Here is a 16453-nt window from a genome sequence, read left to right as displayed (position 1 = left end):
CAAGTCAAACTCAGCCTAAACAGTCAAATGTGAGAGATCCACGAAGAAGACCCAGACCCAGATTGAGAATTCTGTATAATAAATACAAGGCTCCTGAGCGGACCTATGTAATACTAGAAGAATTTGAAAATGTAGATTTGAGTGAGGAATCAGAAGTAGATGCTACACAGATTAATGAAAGAGAATTGAGACCACCATAAAACAAGAGCCTGAATATCCAAGTGAAGAAAGAAAGAGGTGAAATGATCTTCTCAAATTAAAATGGTGAAAAATAGAAAAACGAAGTTTCACACAAAGATGTTGTAGAGTTTGCATATGTAGCATTTTATTAGTGATTACAGTATGGATATTTCTAACAGTGGCTGTGCCCTATTTGATGATAACAAATAGAAAGAATGATACAGTTACTAATGGAAAGACAGCTACAATTAAAGGAGATAGAGTATAATTAGAAGCAAAAGATGAGACAGATGTTTATCACACAGTATCTGATAATGACACGTCTTTAAATGTCTTCACAAAGTTATTTCAATATGTAGATACAATGGAGATTAGTAATTATTATGTTTGTATGAAATTACCAACTTCAGTATCAGAGGGAGTCGCATATCACCATTTACCTTTGACATATGGTATATCATGTAGTGTTCTAGCAAGTTGTTTTATGCAACAGGAAAACTTCATTATTATTATTCAAACGTAGATGTAGTATTTTCAGAACTTCCTATTCAAAAGAGTATGAATCCAGTACTTAGTAGTCGAGATGCACAGTTTATGGGTGAATTTTTCTTAACAATGAAATCAATAGATATAGTCAAAGCACACAAGAATAACCGAACATGTATATTACATGAAGAAGAGACAGTGTTTTTGAATTTAGTTGAGGAAAGGAGACCGGATTTCCAAAGGAAAGCTGCTGAACAGAAAACCCATGTACCTCCATGGGCTGGGAAGGAGGGAATTTATGCAACTGGCAAGGCTAATGCTGAGATGTCCCTTGACTTTGAGAAGAAATGGAAAACCTGCCTCCATAGGTTAAAGACAGATTATAATAGCACATTTATTAGTTCCAGTGAATGTGAACAAAACTTCCTATTTTTGGGAGGTTGGGGACTAAAAGGGGGACTGATCCAGTATTTCCTGGGGTTTACTATGTGTGTGGGAATAATGCTTATTATAAGTTGCCTGCACGGTGGTACGGAAGCTGCTACTTTGGGATAGTGTTTCCGAAAATATATCATGGAAAAAGAATCATTGGAAGCAATGAAAACACTAATGCACTAACACGAAGAAAGAGAGGTAGTTTTTCAGAAATAGTAGGTGACATATTTGGTGCATTGATACCTTCAGTGGGAGTCATTCTGAATTCACATAGAATTTGTAAATTGTCAACAGTAGTTGATCGTCTCGACTGATACTGCTGGGGGTTTCTTGATGATAAACACAGAAATGGTTGCAATTAGGTCTATGGTCTTACAAAATCGACTTGCTCTTGATATTCTATTGGCAAAAGAGGGCGGAGTCTGTAGAATGTTGAAAGTTCAACATTGTTGGACATACATTCCTGACAAAAGTAATGAAATTAGAGGGTATATAAAGAATATTACAAAACTTCAAGAAGATTTGAAACCACTGGAGGTTGACAGTGTATGGGAGAGACTAACAAAGAGTGTTTATTCAATAGGGGCTTGGTTTTCTAATTTAGGGAAAAGTATTTTAGGTCAAATAATTCTTTCAATAGTTGGCATAGCAATAATAGTTTTAGCATTAATGATTTGGTGCAAATGTTGTAGAAACAAAAGAAAGGGAAGATATGAAGTGAATGCAAAGGGAAAGAAAAGGAAATCCAAATGGAGGAAAAGAAAGGAAAGTTATATAAAAAGATGAAAGATTTAGAAAACAAAGATGGAATTAAGAACGACAAAGATGGAAAAGAAACTGAGATGTGCTAATGTTGGCATCTGGTTGGGATGGGTAATTTTGCGATGGCTCAAAATGCCATCAGAGAGGGAATTGATGGAACAAGGACTCGTAGAAAGAGACTTGCTCGGAAGGAATCCGCTTCTTTAACTCACTAACATATTATTAAATAAGTTTTGTGAATTAACTAATGCGCACCACACCAACACGCGGGTTAGTGAAGCTTGCTTATGTGTTTACTAATAACATTAGCATGAACGAAGGAGTAAAATGGCTTTAAATGGGGAAATCTTTATTGTGCATGCGTCAACTGCATCTGCGCAGTATGACGAGCTATCGCTTGGTGGGAAATTCTTGGCCAGAGCAGAAGGTACTAAAATGGAGTCTTGAAGACTCGTGTGCTTGGCATCTGCTTGCTTGAACTAAATCGAGTACTAATGCTAACACGGGGATAAGTCTAATAAATAAACTGGGATAGAGGAGGTGGGTGGTATACAGTGAAACCATTTATTTTTTTAAGTAATATCTGTCTGTCTGACTTTATTACTAGTGCGTATTTGGGCCTCTCATGTATGGCTGGAGTGGGCTGAGTCCTGTGATAATTGCACATGACAACTGGAAGTCAATCCGGAGTGGTGAAACAAAGGTTGGAAGAAGGACACAGTCGCAGAGTGGCCGAGCCTGAGAACGGACGGTGAAAAGTTCAACTGAATGGACTTACATGTTAGATTTTAAACAAATGTTGCAGATGAAATGTGAATGCGGGTGGGAAATAAAAATATAAATAAAAACTAAGGGGATGGGTTTGCGAACAATGGAATTACTGAATTATAAATTATGGTGTGATTATCTTCCCCTTTTGCCTGAACAATCAGATGTAGTATTTTTATGATATTGAAACATTAATGGATGGTACATGAAGAACGAAAGGTATAATTTAGATAGCTTTAGTTAGTTAGTTAGTTAGCGCAATTTGGGATGCTGTTGCTGCGGGAGGTGCTGTTGCTGGGAGAGATGCTGTGCGATGCTGATGAAGAGCCGAATGCAGAACCTTCCATCCTAATTTAATTAGGGTTAGACAGAAGATTACGGAAGAATCTCAAGGAGGAAGAGAGTGTCCGAGAGGGGTGCTTCGCAAGCGTCGGTATTCTACAGAGGTCATCTATCTTGTCCTGAAGTCTTTGTCGCCTGAACTATCCCGGGGAAACCTTACCAGCCCTTGGGCCAGAGTGTTGGTCTTCACACTAATCTTGGTAAATATATTTTCACGCTATTTGCAGATGTTCTTTTCTCTCTGTCCTCTACCTTTTGGAGCATTGATCATTGCACTATTCCAAAGTTTTGTTTGATGAATGAATTGAATTTTCTCTCCTAAGGATGATGGTGACTGCACTGTGTATTTGAGATGGTTCATATGCTTTGAAATTTAGATAAAGCTTTGACTCTTTCCCGAGTCTGTGGTTATTTACATTAAATAAATGAATAAGTTAGCTTATGTAATTTTCACCATCAACTAGTTCAGCTAATGATCCATAGACCAGAGGAAAGAACTTTTTGATCAGTGAAAGGTTAGTTAGGAATAGTAATGAACTAATCTTGAAAACTGTGGGAAAATTATAAACTTTGACTCCAGCAGTTTACTCAATTGTCTGTGTGTGTTTATGGGCCAAGTTGAGTATATGGTAGTGGAGTATTTGTTGATGGTACGCCGCTGGACCAGAAGTATCCACTTAATTATTTGTTTTCTCCCATACCCTTAATTTCTGGGGTTTTAGGGAAGATTCCCTAAGATTGGGCCCAGGGGACACCTCATTATGCTGGACTAGCCGAGACAGATGTGGTACACAGACCTCCTGCACCTCTCCCTGTGACCTCCGCTCTTTATCCCTCTCAGGTGTTGTGTTTCCTGCATGGCCCATTGTTTTTTGCCTATGTTAGCCTAGTTCTGCATGTTGTAGGCTGCATTCCTCCTCACACGTTATTATATAAACACGCTTGCTTTTGTGCCACATTGTATTTTCACACAGATTCTGCATATGTTTGCGTGTTCTGTTTTTTTCCTGGAATTTAGTCTGAACACCATAGACAAGGTCAAACAGCAATGCTCCCTGTTATTCTTTCTGGACAGGCACTGACATCTAGACAGAATATGAGAGTGCAGCTGCTGCTTCTAAGAAAACATTTATTTGTCATCAATCAACCATGCCATTTGTATAGCGCACTACTCACCCGGGAGGGTCTCAAGGCGCTTGGGGGGAGGGGTATGCTACTGCTCGAACAGCCAGGTCTTGAGTTGTTTCCTGAAGGCGAGATGGTCCTGGGTCAGCCGAAGGTGGATGGGGAGGGAGTTCCAAGTCTTGGCAGCCAGGTAAGAGAAGGATCTTCCTCCGGCGGTGGCTCTTCGGATGCGTGGTACGGCTGCGAGGGCGAGGCTGGTGGACCGTAGCTGGTGGGTGGGCGTGTAGAAGGTCAGGCGGTCGTTGAGGTACTTGGGGCCCAGGTCGTGGAGAGACTTGTGTGCGTGGGTGAGGAGCCGGAACGTGATCCTCTTGTCGACGGGGAGCCAGTGCAGGTTCCTCAGGTGGCTGGAGATGTGGCTGCGTCGGGGGACATCCAGGATGAGTCGGGCGGAGGCGTTCTGGATGCGCTGGAGTCTTTTCTGTAGCTTGGCTGTGGTTCTGGCGTAGAGGGCGTTTCCGTAGTCCAGTCGGCTGGTGACGAGTGCCTGGGTGACAGTCTTCCTGGTCTCGGTCGGGATCCAGCGGAAGATCTTGCGAAGCATACGCAGGGTGTTGAAGCACGATGAGGAGACGGCGTTGACTTGTCTGGTCATCGAGAGGGAGGGGTCCAGGATGAAGCCCAGGTTGCGTGCGTGGTCGGTTGGCTTGGGAGCGGTGCCCAGGGCTGGGGGCCACCAGGAGTCGTCCCAGGCGGAGGGCGAAGATCCCAGGATGAGGACTTCCGTCTTGTCCGAGTTCAGTTTCAGCGGCTGTCCTTCATCCACTCGGCGACGTCTTTCATCCCTTCGTGTAGGCAGGTTCTGGCGGTGTCGGGGTCTCTGGTGAGGGAGAGGATCAGCTGGGTGTCGTCGGCGTAAGAGATGATGTTGAGGTTGTGCTGGCGTGCGATGGCTGCGAGAGGTTTCATGTAGATGTTGAAGAGGGTGGGGCTGAGTGAAGATCCTTGCGGGACGCCGCAGATGACTTCGGTGGCCTCGGAGCGAAACGGGGGGAGGCGGACTCTTTGTGTTCTTCAGGCGAGGAACGAGATGATCCACTCCAGTGCCTTCTCTTGGATACCGATGTTGCTGAGGCGCTGGACTAGGGTGCGGTGGCAGACCGTGTTGAACGCAGCGGAGAGGAGGATGAGGGCCACTGTTTCCCCCTTGTCGAGCAGGGTCCGGATGTCGTCGGTGGCTGCGATGAGGGCGGTCTCGGTGCTGTGGTTGGCTCTGAAGCCGGACTGCGAGGGGTCGAGGGATCCGTTCGTCATGAGGAAGGCGGTCAGCTGTCTGTTGACGATCTTCTCGATGACTTTAGCAGGAAAAGCGAGGAGCGAGATGGGGCGGAAGTTTTTGAGATCGGTGGGGTCCGCTGTAGGTTTCTTCAGGAGGGCGCTGATCTCGGCGTGCTTCCAGCTCTCCGGGAAGGTGGCGGTGTTGAAGGAGGCGTTGATGATGTTCCGGAGTTGGGGTGCGATGGTGGAGTCGGCCTTGTTGAAGACGTGGTGCGGGCAGGGGTCGGTCGGTGATCCGGAGTGGATGGTGTTCATCGTGCGTGCTGTGTCTTCGGTGGTCACCGTGGTCCAGGTGCGAAGGGTGGCGGTGGGGGGCGTTGGTTCGACGGTTGGGTGCGTGGGTGGGGCGCCAAAGCTGTTGTGGATGTCGGCGATCTTGCGGTGGAAGAACGAGGCGAGGGAGTCGCAGAGGTCTTGTTACGGAGTGATGTTGTTGGTGCCGGTGCTGGGGTTGGAGAACTCCTTGACGATAGTGAAGAGCTCTTTGCTGTCGTGGGCGTTGTCCAGTCGTTCCTTCAGGGATTTCTTCTTGGTGGTGCGGATGAGCTGGTGGTGCTTGCGGGTAGCGTGTTTGAGGGCGGTCATGTTGTCGGTGGTCCGGTCGAGGAGCCTGGCTTTCTCGAGGGTGCGGCAGGTCTTCTTGGAGTCCTTGGAGTCGTCGGTGAACCAGGATGCCTTCTTGCTTCTGGGTCTGCTGGGAGGGTTCTTTAGTGGCGCGAGGTCGTCGGCGCAGGCGGTCAGCCACTGTGTGAAGTTGCGGGCTGCTTCGTTGGGATCCGTTGTGTTGGCGGGTGGGCTCTGGCTGAGGGAGGTGGTGAGCTGGTCTGCGGTGATCTTGCTCCAATTCCTGTGAGGTACCTGTTGCGGGTGGTGGTGGGTCGTGGATCTTTTGAAGCTGAAGTGGACGCAGCTGTGGTCGGTCCAGTGGAGTCCGGTGGCGTGGCTGAAGGTGATGTACTTGCTGGAAGAGAAGACTGGATCAAGCGTGTGGCCGGCGTAGTGGGTGGGGGTGTTGACCAGTTGCTTGAGTCCGAGGTTGTCATATAACTGAAGACAGGAATTCTAAAAGAAACCGAGTATGACGGTCTTGAGAAAAGATTGCTGCATCAGCTGAGAAGTAGAACGTCCATCTAGGTATGCTAAGGTAAGGGGTACACCAATATTCCCAGAGATCTGTAATATGTAATCTTTTAGCTTCATTATATAACATGACGGGGCTTTTCATGGTAAATGGTTTGTTAACGATACTAGCAATAATTTTCATATGCATTTGTTTTCTAATTGTGGCGCAAATACTGCATCTTAGAGCGTGATAGTTTAAATAACTATTCTAATTTCCTTTGTGTCTGGTTTATCTTATTTTGAGCAAGTACGAGTGAAAGGGTGTGTCCTGTTACCGCAATCCCTGAGAGGGTTGTTTTCTGGGGTGCCAACTCACTTGTCTCTCTGGTAATGTTAGGAGAGCAAGTGAAGCACTAGGTGGTATGGTGACTTAGTCCCTACTTGCCGATGTTCTATGGTCCCAAGCAATGTTCCCTCTAATTTTGACCTCCGTGTGCGGCAGAGTAAGGTCTCTGTAGCTGCAGCCAAGGCTATGTGCGCCAAGAACCCACCGCACATGTACGCCAGGGCTTTAAGTGGAAAGAAAAAACTAGGGGGTCTCGTAAAGGGGCGTGACTGATGCAATTAAAGGCATGGCGTAAAAGCAAGTAAGCTAAAAATCTGTGCTTAGCATAATTGGCCACCTGACTGATATTTTGCTTCTTCTGTCATTGTATCCAAATATATAATAAAAGTAACATTACACCCACAAGAAGCCAGGACTATTGGCTTTGTCAATGGTTGGTTGTTGCATAAAGTTGTATATAAGATTGAAAATGATTCCTCTCTTGTAGTAGAGGTTGTGGCCTAATGCTCGAGCTGCCGACTTAGAAGATGGGTTTTGAGTCTTGGGCCAGATTAACATCCTGTGATTCTCAGCAAATCAATTAATCACCCCATGCATACAAAAATAAATAAATAAATCATTTAAATCACTCCAATACTTTTGAGTTGAGTTCACACTATATAAAACTTGCTGCATTTCTTTTCTACATGTGGGGCTGATGTTTTGCCTTTTGAAAGAATTTATGTTAAATGCAGCCCATGACGGATGCTGTGATCAGGGGAGCAACTAGTCCTGAACTTAGGGGGGGGGCTAACACTCCCAGCCAAGGCTGGCCCTGTGCAACAATCTTTTTTGGCACCCCTCCCTTCATTTCCTCCTCTTCCATGAATTCCTTCACTACCACTCACCAATAATGAACCTCATCTCTCTATAGCACCTTTTTGACAAACATTTCATCTTTTAATAGTGCTGCTCCTAGTTTATTCACACTTCAGTTCTGTGATCTGCATGGCACACGTTCTTTGTAGCAGGTACATAAACCCTCTGCACTGTGTGGGTGGCTGGCGTGCCCATGTGAATGCACGGTGAGCGATGCAACAGTGTAAGAGATGGGTAAGAGGAGTGACTGCAGGGTGAGTGAGGTGACCATATGAATTTGGGTGCGGATGGAAGTGCAGAGTGGGATGAATGAATGCATGGTTAGTGATGGACTTGTTTGAGTGAGATTTCAGATTGAGCAGTGAAGGGGCAGGTGAAAGAACTATCATATGAGTGCAGGGTGAGTAGTGTGCTTGTGTGACTGCAGGGTGAACAGCACAAGTGTATTGTGACTGCAGAGTGATCACTGAGTGCAGGGTGAGCGGGTGAATGGCATGAGTGCATGGTGATCAGTGTGAGTGCATTGTAATCAGTGTGAGTGCAGGGTGAGTGGGAAAGTGAAGGGCGAGAATGAGGAGTGAGTTGTCTGAATGCTGGGTGCATTCCCAGGCACAGAGACTATATGACTGGAAAGGTGAGTGTATGTGGTGCAAGACTGTAGTAGAAGGTGAGTGAAAATGTGTGAGAGAACATTTGTTAGTGTCTATACATTCAATGGAAATATAGTAATGGCACATTGTGTACTGTACAACAGCTGAACAAAAATACCCAGGGCCCCTGGAATTCTGCAGCAGAGGAAAGCACCAAATTATGCAGCAGTGTTGGCTAAATTATGGAACAAGAATAGGCAAATTATGTGGGATAATACAGTGCATGCTTTCATAGTGTTACTTCATCCTTTTATACTTTTTTATACATGGTAATCTGGTTTATAAAAAATTGTCATTTTTAATTTTCTTATAAGTTCCTAGTAAAGTGGTACCCCATGTACCTAGGGCCTGTAAATTAAAGGCTACTGGTGGGACTGGGGCAACTTATTTTGCCACCCACTTAAGTAGCTCAGTAAACATTTCTCAGGACTGCCATTTAAGCCTGTGTGTGCAGTTTTAAACTGCAATTTCGACCTGGCAAAAGAACCCTATTGCCAGGCCTAACCCTTCCTTTTACTACATATGTCACCCCTAGGGTCAACCCTACATAGCCCATAGGGTATGTGCATTATATTTAAAAAGTTGGACACATACTTTTAAGTTTTACATGTCCTTTTAGTGAACAACTCTCAAATGTGTTTTTCAATACAGCAAGACCTATCTGTCCTGTAGGACAACTTTGGGTTACTTTATTACATTTAATAAGTAATAACTTTCAATTTGTATCAGGTAGGTATATTGAGTTTGGTGTCAGAGGAATTGTAATTTAAACCCATCTTTATGATAAAGTTGGATTTTAAGTTGCAATTTTGAAAATGGCAGTTTTAGAAAGCTGTCATTTTGCCTGCCCTGTTTAGTGCCTGCAGCTTGTTTCTGTGTGGCATGACTGGGTGTAATTTGCAGTTGGACTTTGTTTATTCCTCCCTGACATCCACACAATAGAGGGATTCGGTGTGCCTAGATGGCCATCAACTGGCAGGATGAGGGGCGGATTTGGAAACAGCCCCACTTGCAACTGCATAGGCTGTGCCCTGCCTTCACTCAAAGAACTTGTCACCCCTGCATTGTTTATGCAGCCAGCTGGGAATCAGGCCAGAGAAGTGACGTCAAGGCAGGAAACTTCAAAGGGAATTCTCTAGAACCTTCTCCTACTTCAAAGTGGACACCAGATATAAATATTGGCCCCTCAGTCCCAACTCTTCAGTACACTTCTGGACCTGTGGAAGACTTAGAATGATTGCTGTGCTGCTCTACATGAAGGACTGCTGCTCTGTTGTCCTGTTGCATTGCTGCCTGAGTGAAGGACTGGACCTGCACCTTGAATCCAGGACCACCAGAGTGACTCCAAGGGCTAGTTGGCTAGCCTTCTGATCAGAGTCTCAGAGACAATAAAGGCTGCAACCACCTTGAACCCTGCACCTGGACTCAGTCTGTGTGAGTCCTACCCTGCAAGTGCTGGGCACCACCCCTGGACCCTGGAAGTAGGCCCCAATGTGATCTACCAGCCCAGCTGTGGACCTGTGAGCAGAACCAATGCAGCGTGATGCATCTCCTTGCAGTTGCATCAGAACCATCGCAGTGTGACTCATCCCGACGCTGTACCTCGCATTGCAGCCGGCAGTCTTCTTTGAACCGCCACATCATGATGCAGGCTTGTGCATCGCAAGCCTTTCGATGAGGACACAAGACTCTGCACCGCAGCCCCGCAGCTTCTTCAGAACCTGACAGCACGAGGCTGCAGCTTCGACGCAGAACTTTACATTGTAAGACGCTCATGTACTGCATCTTCGATGATGACGCAGGACTCCAACTTGTGACGTTGTTCCAGTCCGGCGCAACCAGATAACCACAGTTGATGCTTTCTCTATCTAAGCATTATTTTCACTTAAATCTTTAAAATTGCATCTCTGGTTCTACTGATAGAACTCTGGTCATTTTGGTCTCAAAAACGTTATTAAATCGTATTCCATTCTTCAAAATAGGTGTTGGATTTTTCCTGTGTTGTGTTTTCACTTTATTACTGTTTGAAGTGCTGCATAAATACTTTACACATTACCTCTAAAATAAGGCTGCCTGTTCCAATAGTGGATACTGCTTTGAAATCTACTTAGAGGTGAGAAATCTGCAGGTAGAAGCATCCATCGAAAGAAAAAGTTGCTCACTCTGTAACAATATTTCTGGTGTATACTCTATCTACCTGCAGATTCCTCACTGACTTCACCTTACCACCCATTCTGTAGGAAGGTTATAGGCCTTCTAATAAGATACCAATTTGAATTACTCTGGTGCACCGTAACAATGACTGATGTTTCACCTCTTCTGCACCTCGATAGGCATGGTTAAAAATGGACAAGACTTAATGTCAGGCGTTGACCCCGAGCCTGCGCCCCTGCTGGCTCAGGAGAGCTATATCAGAAGTTTCCAATTCCAGTCCATTGCGTGGGATATTCAAATATAAGGATTCTCCAGGTAGTCAAGGAATCCACCAGAAAGATTGTTACCAAAGGTAAGTAATCTTTCTTTCGTATTTGTTATGGAACCTGGGTGTGCTTCTCAATTTTTAAGACGCTATGAAATAAACACTTTTAATTCAGCAGAATGATTACCCTTATTGGGATGATATTGCAATTAAAATGGGCCTACCTGTCTTGTGTCTGGTTGGACACCACATTGGTCCAAAAAAAGATGATTATTTAAAAGAGTAAATGTAATAAACATTTAATTCATTATGAGTGGTGCTACGTTGAATTCAATAAAAACAACACAATGGTGTGATTGTCATATGTTCACTTTAATATTTTTGAGGCATTTTAACTTCTATAAATGTATTGAGTGAAGATGCAAGAGCTGCATGCACGGGTACACGTTGATAGGATTGTTAGCAGCTTGGGTGTTCGCAGATGTCTACCACTGCTGACCATACTGCACAGACTGTAAAGGTAAAAACATAAATTAGAGGGTATTTTCCTACAGCCATCCTTGTTGTTGTCAGTATTTGGCTTCTTAAATTTGTATTTTACAAAATGGGCTTAGGAACACTTTGCACTTTTTTAACCATCCATGTTTGCAGAAACCTCACACAAAACATATACAGTAACTCAAAAAAAGTAAGAAATGTTTAGTCTAAGCCAAAAACATATATATGCTTGGCTACAATTTAAAATAAATGTATGCATATGACATATGGTATAAAGTGTTCCCGCCTGCAGAGGAGTGCCATGACAATATAGAGGAATGAGGCCTAAGGCTGAATTTCTTATAAAGCCACGGAACTCCAAACCAACTGATAATACCTTTTAAGGTACAGCAGGGGGGTATTTTATTCCTTATAATGCATGGTCACACTATCGGCCATCCCCAAAACTACATAAATCCTTGGTGTCCTACTTCTACAAATGAAGGAAATAGTATGGCTGTTGACATTAAGTATACAACCAGACTCTACACAACAAAAAGCAGCTAGTAATGTGTTGCAAAAGCATATTACAATCAGTTTAATGTAAGTAATATTTTTATTTAAGTTGTAGCTCCTAATGAATAGTAACATGAAGAAAGATTATCCTGTAATGATCTATAGCACACAAAAAATATACATGTTGCCGTAAATATCTCCTGTTTGCTGATCTCGGTTCGTTTTAGAAAAACGCATCATAAGAAAGAAAGAAAGATATTTAAACTCAGTAAATGCAGCTGTGTTAATGATCTGTGACCTGTTTTCCAGCATGGATCTACCTCTGGCAACAGGCATTATTACATCAGCTGCTAATAAGCTACTTCTTTTGAGCTGCTACATCATTATTTTCTTACTATAGATGAATAGAGATGTCACCGCTCGTCTGTAATAAGAAAATTAGAGACATGTTTTGTACTGGGATACCAGACTACTATGTATTTTATTTGTATAATACATAAGATTCTGTGATCCCTGTATAAACAGCAGTCTCGATTTTCTTTATAATCAGCTACTTGTGACTTACTCAGTTGGCAATTATAAAGAAAAGACGTCAGAGCTCGACTATTATAAGTTATTACAGTCAAGTTCTGATGTCACAATGCCTGTTGCCAGAGACAGCAGCCGAGGTGAAAGGCAAGTCAGGCCTCAGAGCATTATTGAAGCAGCTGTTTAAAGCAATAAAAACAGAACGTTGCTTTTCTTTCTCATGCTCTATTTTTCTAGCTTGCCGTGAAAACAAGAGAGAACATGCTTTCTTTTTGCACACCTTGAAGCAGGCAAGATTTTTTTTTTGCATGTTTATACACATTCCGCGCTATTGCTGTTCTTTTGTTTTAAAAGAAAAACCTGACTTGGATTGACCTGTTTCTAATATCTGTTTGCAACAAATATCTAACCGGTCTTTCATGTGTTTAATTTTGCACTAGAAGTTTTATTTTTATTCTTCATGTTTGCAAACATGCTTATTCTTTCATATGAAAGAACCGCACACCAAGGTTTTTTGCGGTTTGTGGAAAAGGTGATGATGTGACCATGTATTATATAAGATAAAGTACCCCCTGGTGTACACGATAGGTAGTCACCGCGGAGTTCCATAACCTTATACAGGAAGTCTGCCTTCGGCCTTGTTCCTCTATATGGTTATTGAACTCCTCGGTGACTTGCCTTATCCTTATAATGTATGGCAGGTGATACTTTATCCTTTAAATAATAGGAACATAGCAGAAAGACAGCCAATTGCTCAATGGGGTTGAAAGCAACATTGCAATCAAAGTAAATGTAGGTGGGGCTTCAGAGAATGAAGTGCACTTTTTACTGTGTTGCAATGTTTTGTTCTTGAAATAAGCATTTCTTAAGCGCTTTCCTATATTGAAGATGGATAGGTGTGGCCCTTAAGGATATGTTGATCAGGGGCGGCTCCTCCGTAATGACAGAGGAGCTTTGCACCACAGGTCAGAGTCAGTCACAGAAAAATGAAATAATGATAAAACAATATTATCATTTTATTTTTCTGTGACTGGATATGTGTAGGGCAGGACGGGGCTGGGCAATGACAGGGAGGAGGCACTTAAAGTGTGCATGTCAGTTTGAGAGGCTGTCTTAGGCCGGCCAAATAGACATGTACACTTCCATTTCTCCAACCCAGCTGTGTTGCACAGCCGGGTTGGAGAAAAGCAGCAGCCTTCTCGGTACTGTCTGAGCACCAGACCAGACCACTCAGACCAATTCCGGCGCTGCTCTCATGCTAGGTATAGCATGAGAGCAGCGTCTGGAATGGGTGGGAAGTATCTGTCAGGAGAGAGCACCGAGGTGGCCATCGGCGGCAGCAACAGGTAAGGTGTTTTGATATTATTATTTTTTCCCTTAAATCCCCCCCCCACACATTTGTTTTGATGCAACAACCACTGATGGTGATGTCATTTCAATTCATGGGTGTGTTCATAAAACCTTCCAATTATCTTCATGTCTAAAGAAAGATTCAAGTGGATTCCATCATGGAGCAGAAATGCTTGAGGAATGCAAGAATGTGCAGATGCAACTTACATTGTATCTGCCAATTAGTCTTGCTCCATATTTTCTACGATCTTCTTCTGAGATTTGATCCATGGGTTTTTCTGAAAGAGAGGATATGCTTGGTTTAATAAACTCTGATAAATCTTAAAGTTCAACACTAATAATGGTCCTGTCAAAAAAATATACACTTATATTGGTTCTGTCAAGAAAAATATTTTCCCTGATTACGGAAAGAGGTATGTATTACAGAAGTAAAATTGTACCAAAGGTAGTACTTGTAGAGGAGGTTTCCTAACAGCGCTTGTGCTTCCATAGAGAAAGGAAAGGCAAAAACAAGTATTAGGATGCCATCCAGTGATAGTGGTAAATTACTACAAAAGGCCAGAAAAAGTGCCTCATTCTAGTCTTTGGGAAGCTCTGCTGCCAGCCATGTGCTATGACCTTTGAAAATCCTCCGATTTTCAGTAGTTTTAAACCATTTAGGATTAAGAGAAGGAGGGACTAAGTATTACCAAAGGTTGTTTCCAGTGGATAGTAGTATTTGGAGGACTTTGTATAGGTTTTGACATTTGTTCTGTATAAGCTCTATAAGGGCATCTAGTTGCTAGCAATGGTGTTCCACCCTTACACCTGCCCATAAAGTGGATATTTCATTAGTGATGTCAGTGTTGATGTGACATGTGGAGTCACCAGTGTTGTGATCTATAATGTGATTTGTGATGTCATTTGTGACATCATATGTGAGGTCATAAGTAGAGTATTAGGGTGGGTAATGCATCCTTTTTATAGGTTTTGTGATTACTGTCATGATGTTCCATCAACTGAAGATTTTGGGTGATCTTATATAATATTAATTCCCTTCATATTCATTGTATTGAATAGTAAATCTACCCTTGCCCTAAGTGCGTGCTGTGCATGGACTTGGGCCACGCTCATCAGAATGTGGGTGCAGTCGTACTCTCCAGAGGAAGCAGAGCACAACCTTAGATTGTCCCCAGGAGGTTTATATGTATTGTCTAGACCCCACACTGCTCCCAGTCCCACCACCCTGCCAGCAGAGACTGTTCTAGGATTTTGGGGGCCCTGGGTGAAAAGAAAATATGCGAGGCCCCACTAATTTGCATTGAGGGTGACAAATTCAGGGATGTTAGCATATCAATAAGACCCTGCTCCTGAAGCTGATTTATTCAGATCCATTCTTCGCAGCAGCCCCTCCCTCTCAGCCACCTACTAGCACCTCTTAACAGCTCATAAAGGGCTCAATATGTGAGAGTTGCTATTAGGCTGAGACGGTTAAAACTGGGAAACAATGGGTGTCCTGTGATGCCTCTTTATTGGCAGCAGGGCAGGAGGCCTGATTGCAGGGCACACCTGCAGTATGTGTCTCCTTGCAACTGGGCCCATAGGAGCCCTCCCCCTCACCATGGACACAATTAAAATGAGGCACATCTCTCTTAATTGGTTGGGCATGGGTGAGGAAAGGACCGGTGTGTAGTGGCCTGGGGGTGTCGCACTGGTGCGAGGCTCCATGTTGTTGGGCTGAGTGCAGGGGCCTGGGCAGCTGCCCACATTACCCATGCCAAGCACAATGCACATGGCAGAGCATGGAAGAAGCTGTAGTTCAGCTGTCAACAAACTTCAGTGAACAGACTCCAGTAACTACTCCTTCCTCCAGCAACGATGGCCAGCTGACCATTGCCATCTGGACCCCGGTCACCACTAAAGATACCCCCAAGACCATAAAGAGCACTCACTCAGGAGCCCCCACAGAACCTTGCCCCCCGCACATCTTCCACAGAGCCGCCGCCATAGGACCCGAGCTACGACACACCATCAACGCCACCTTTGAATCTGGCACTTTCCCCGACGACTGGAAATGGGCAAAAGTCAAGCCCCTCCTCAAGAAACCATCTGCAGACCGAACAGACCTGGAAAATGACCAACCCATCTCTCTCCTTCCCTTCTCGGCCAAAGTCACTGAGAAGATCGTCAATGCCCAACTGACAAACTTCATTGAGAACGTCATCCTCGACCCCTCCCAATCCGGATTCCGCAGCAACCACAGCACTGAGACCGCCCTCCTCGCCGCCACATACGACATCCACCCGCTCCTTGAGCAAGGCCACACCGCAGCCCTTATCCTACTAGACCTCTCCGCAGCCTTCAACACCGTCTCCCAGTGAACTCTCACCTCCAGACTCCACGACGCTGGTAATCAGGGAACTGCCCTTAACTGACTCCGATCCTTCATCACCAGCAGAACCCAAAGAATCAGACTCCTCCCCTTCTTCTTCGCACCCACAGAGACCAACCGCAGAGTACCCCAAGGATCATCGCTCAGTCCCACGCCCTTGAACATCTACATGGCCCCCCTCGCCACCATTGTCAGACAGAAAGGACTCAGCATAGTAGATCCTACGCTGACGACACTCAACTCATCCTCGCCCTCATGAAGGAACCCGACGCCACCAGACTCCGCTTCCAGGAAGGAATGAAAGACATTGCATCCTGGATGAGCAGCAGCTGTCTGAAGCTCAACTCGTAGAAGACAGAAGTCTTCGTCCTCGGGCCCACCCCCTCAGCTTTGGACAACACCTGGTGGCTCATCGCCCTTTGCAACTCCACCCCACCCCC

At 44.5% G+C, this 16453-nt stretch overlaps 1 protein-coding gene across 2 annotated transcripts in view; it reads right to left on the bottom strand.

The window, feature by feature from the left end:
• Positions 1-11122: 11122 nt before the first annotated feature.
• CCDC200 (coiled-coil domain containing 200) overlaps positions 11123-16453 on the bottom strand; it is a 61451-nt gene continuing 56120 nt past the window's right edge. For both annotated transcript variants that reach the window (XM_078645300.1, XM_078645299.1), the window contains exons 4-5: positions 13850-13920; positions 11123-11283 (exon numbers count right to left, since the gene is read on the bottom strand). In XM_078645300.1, coding sequence (XP_078501426.1) covers positions 11257-11283; positions 13850-13920 — 98 coding nt within the window. In that variant the 3' untranslated portion in view covers positions 11123-11256. The remainder of the gene's footprint in view (positions 11284-13849; positions 13921-16453) is intronic.

This window comes from Lissotriton helveticus, chromosome 5_1 (genome assembly GCF_964261635.1).
Source record: "Lissotriton helveticus chromosome 5_1, aLisHel1.1, whole genome shotgun sequence".
In the NCBI taxonomy this organism is placed as follows: domain Eukaryota; kingdom Metazoa; phylum Chordata; class Amphibia; order Caudata; family Salamandridae; genus Lissotriton; species Lissotriton helveticus.
This window is presented reverse-complemented; position numbering and strand designations above follow the sequence as displayed.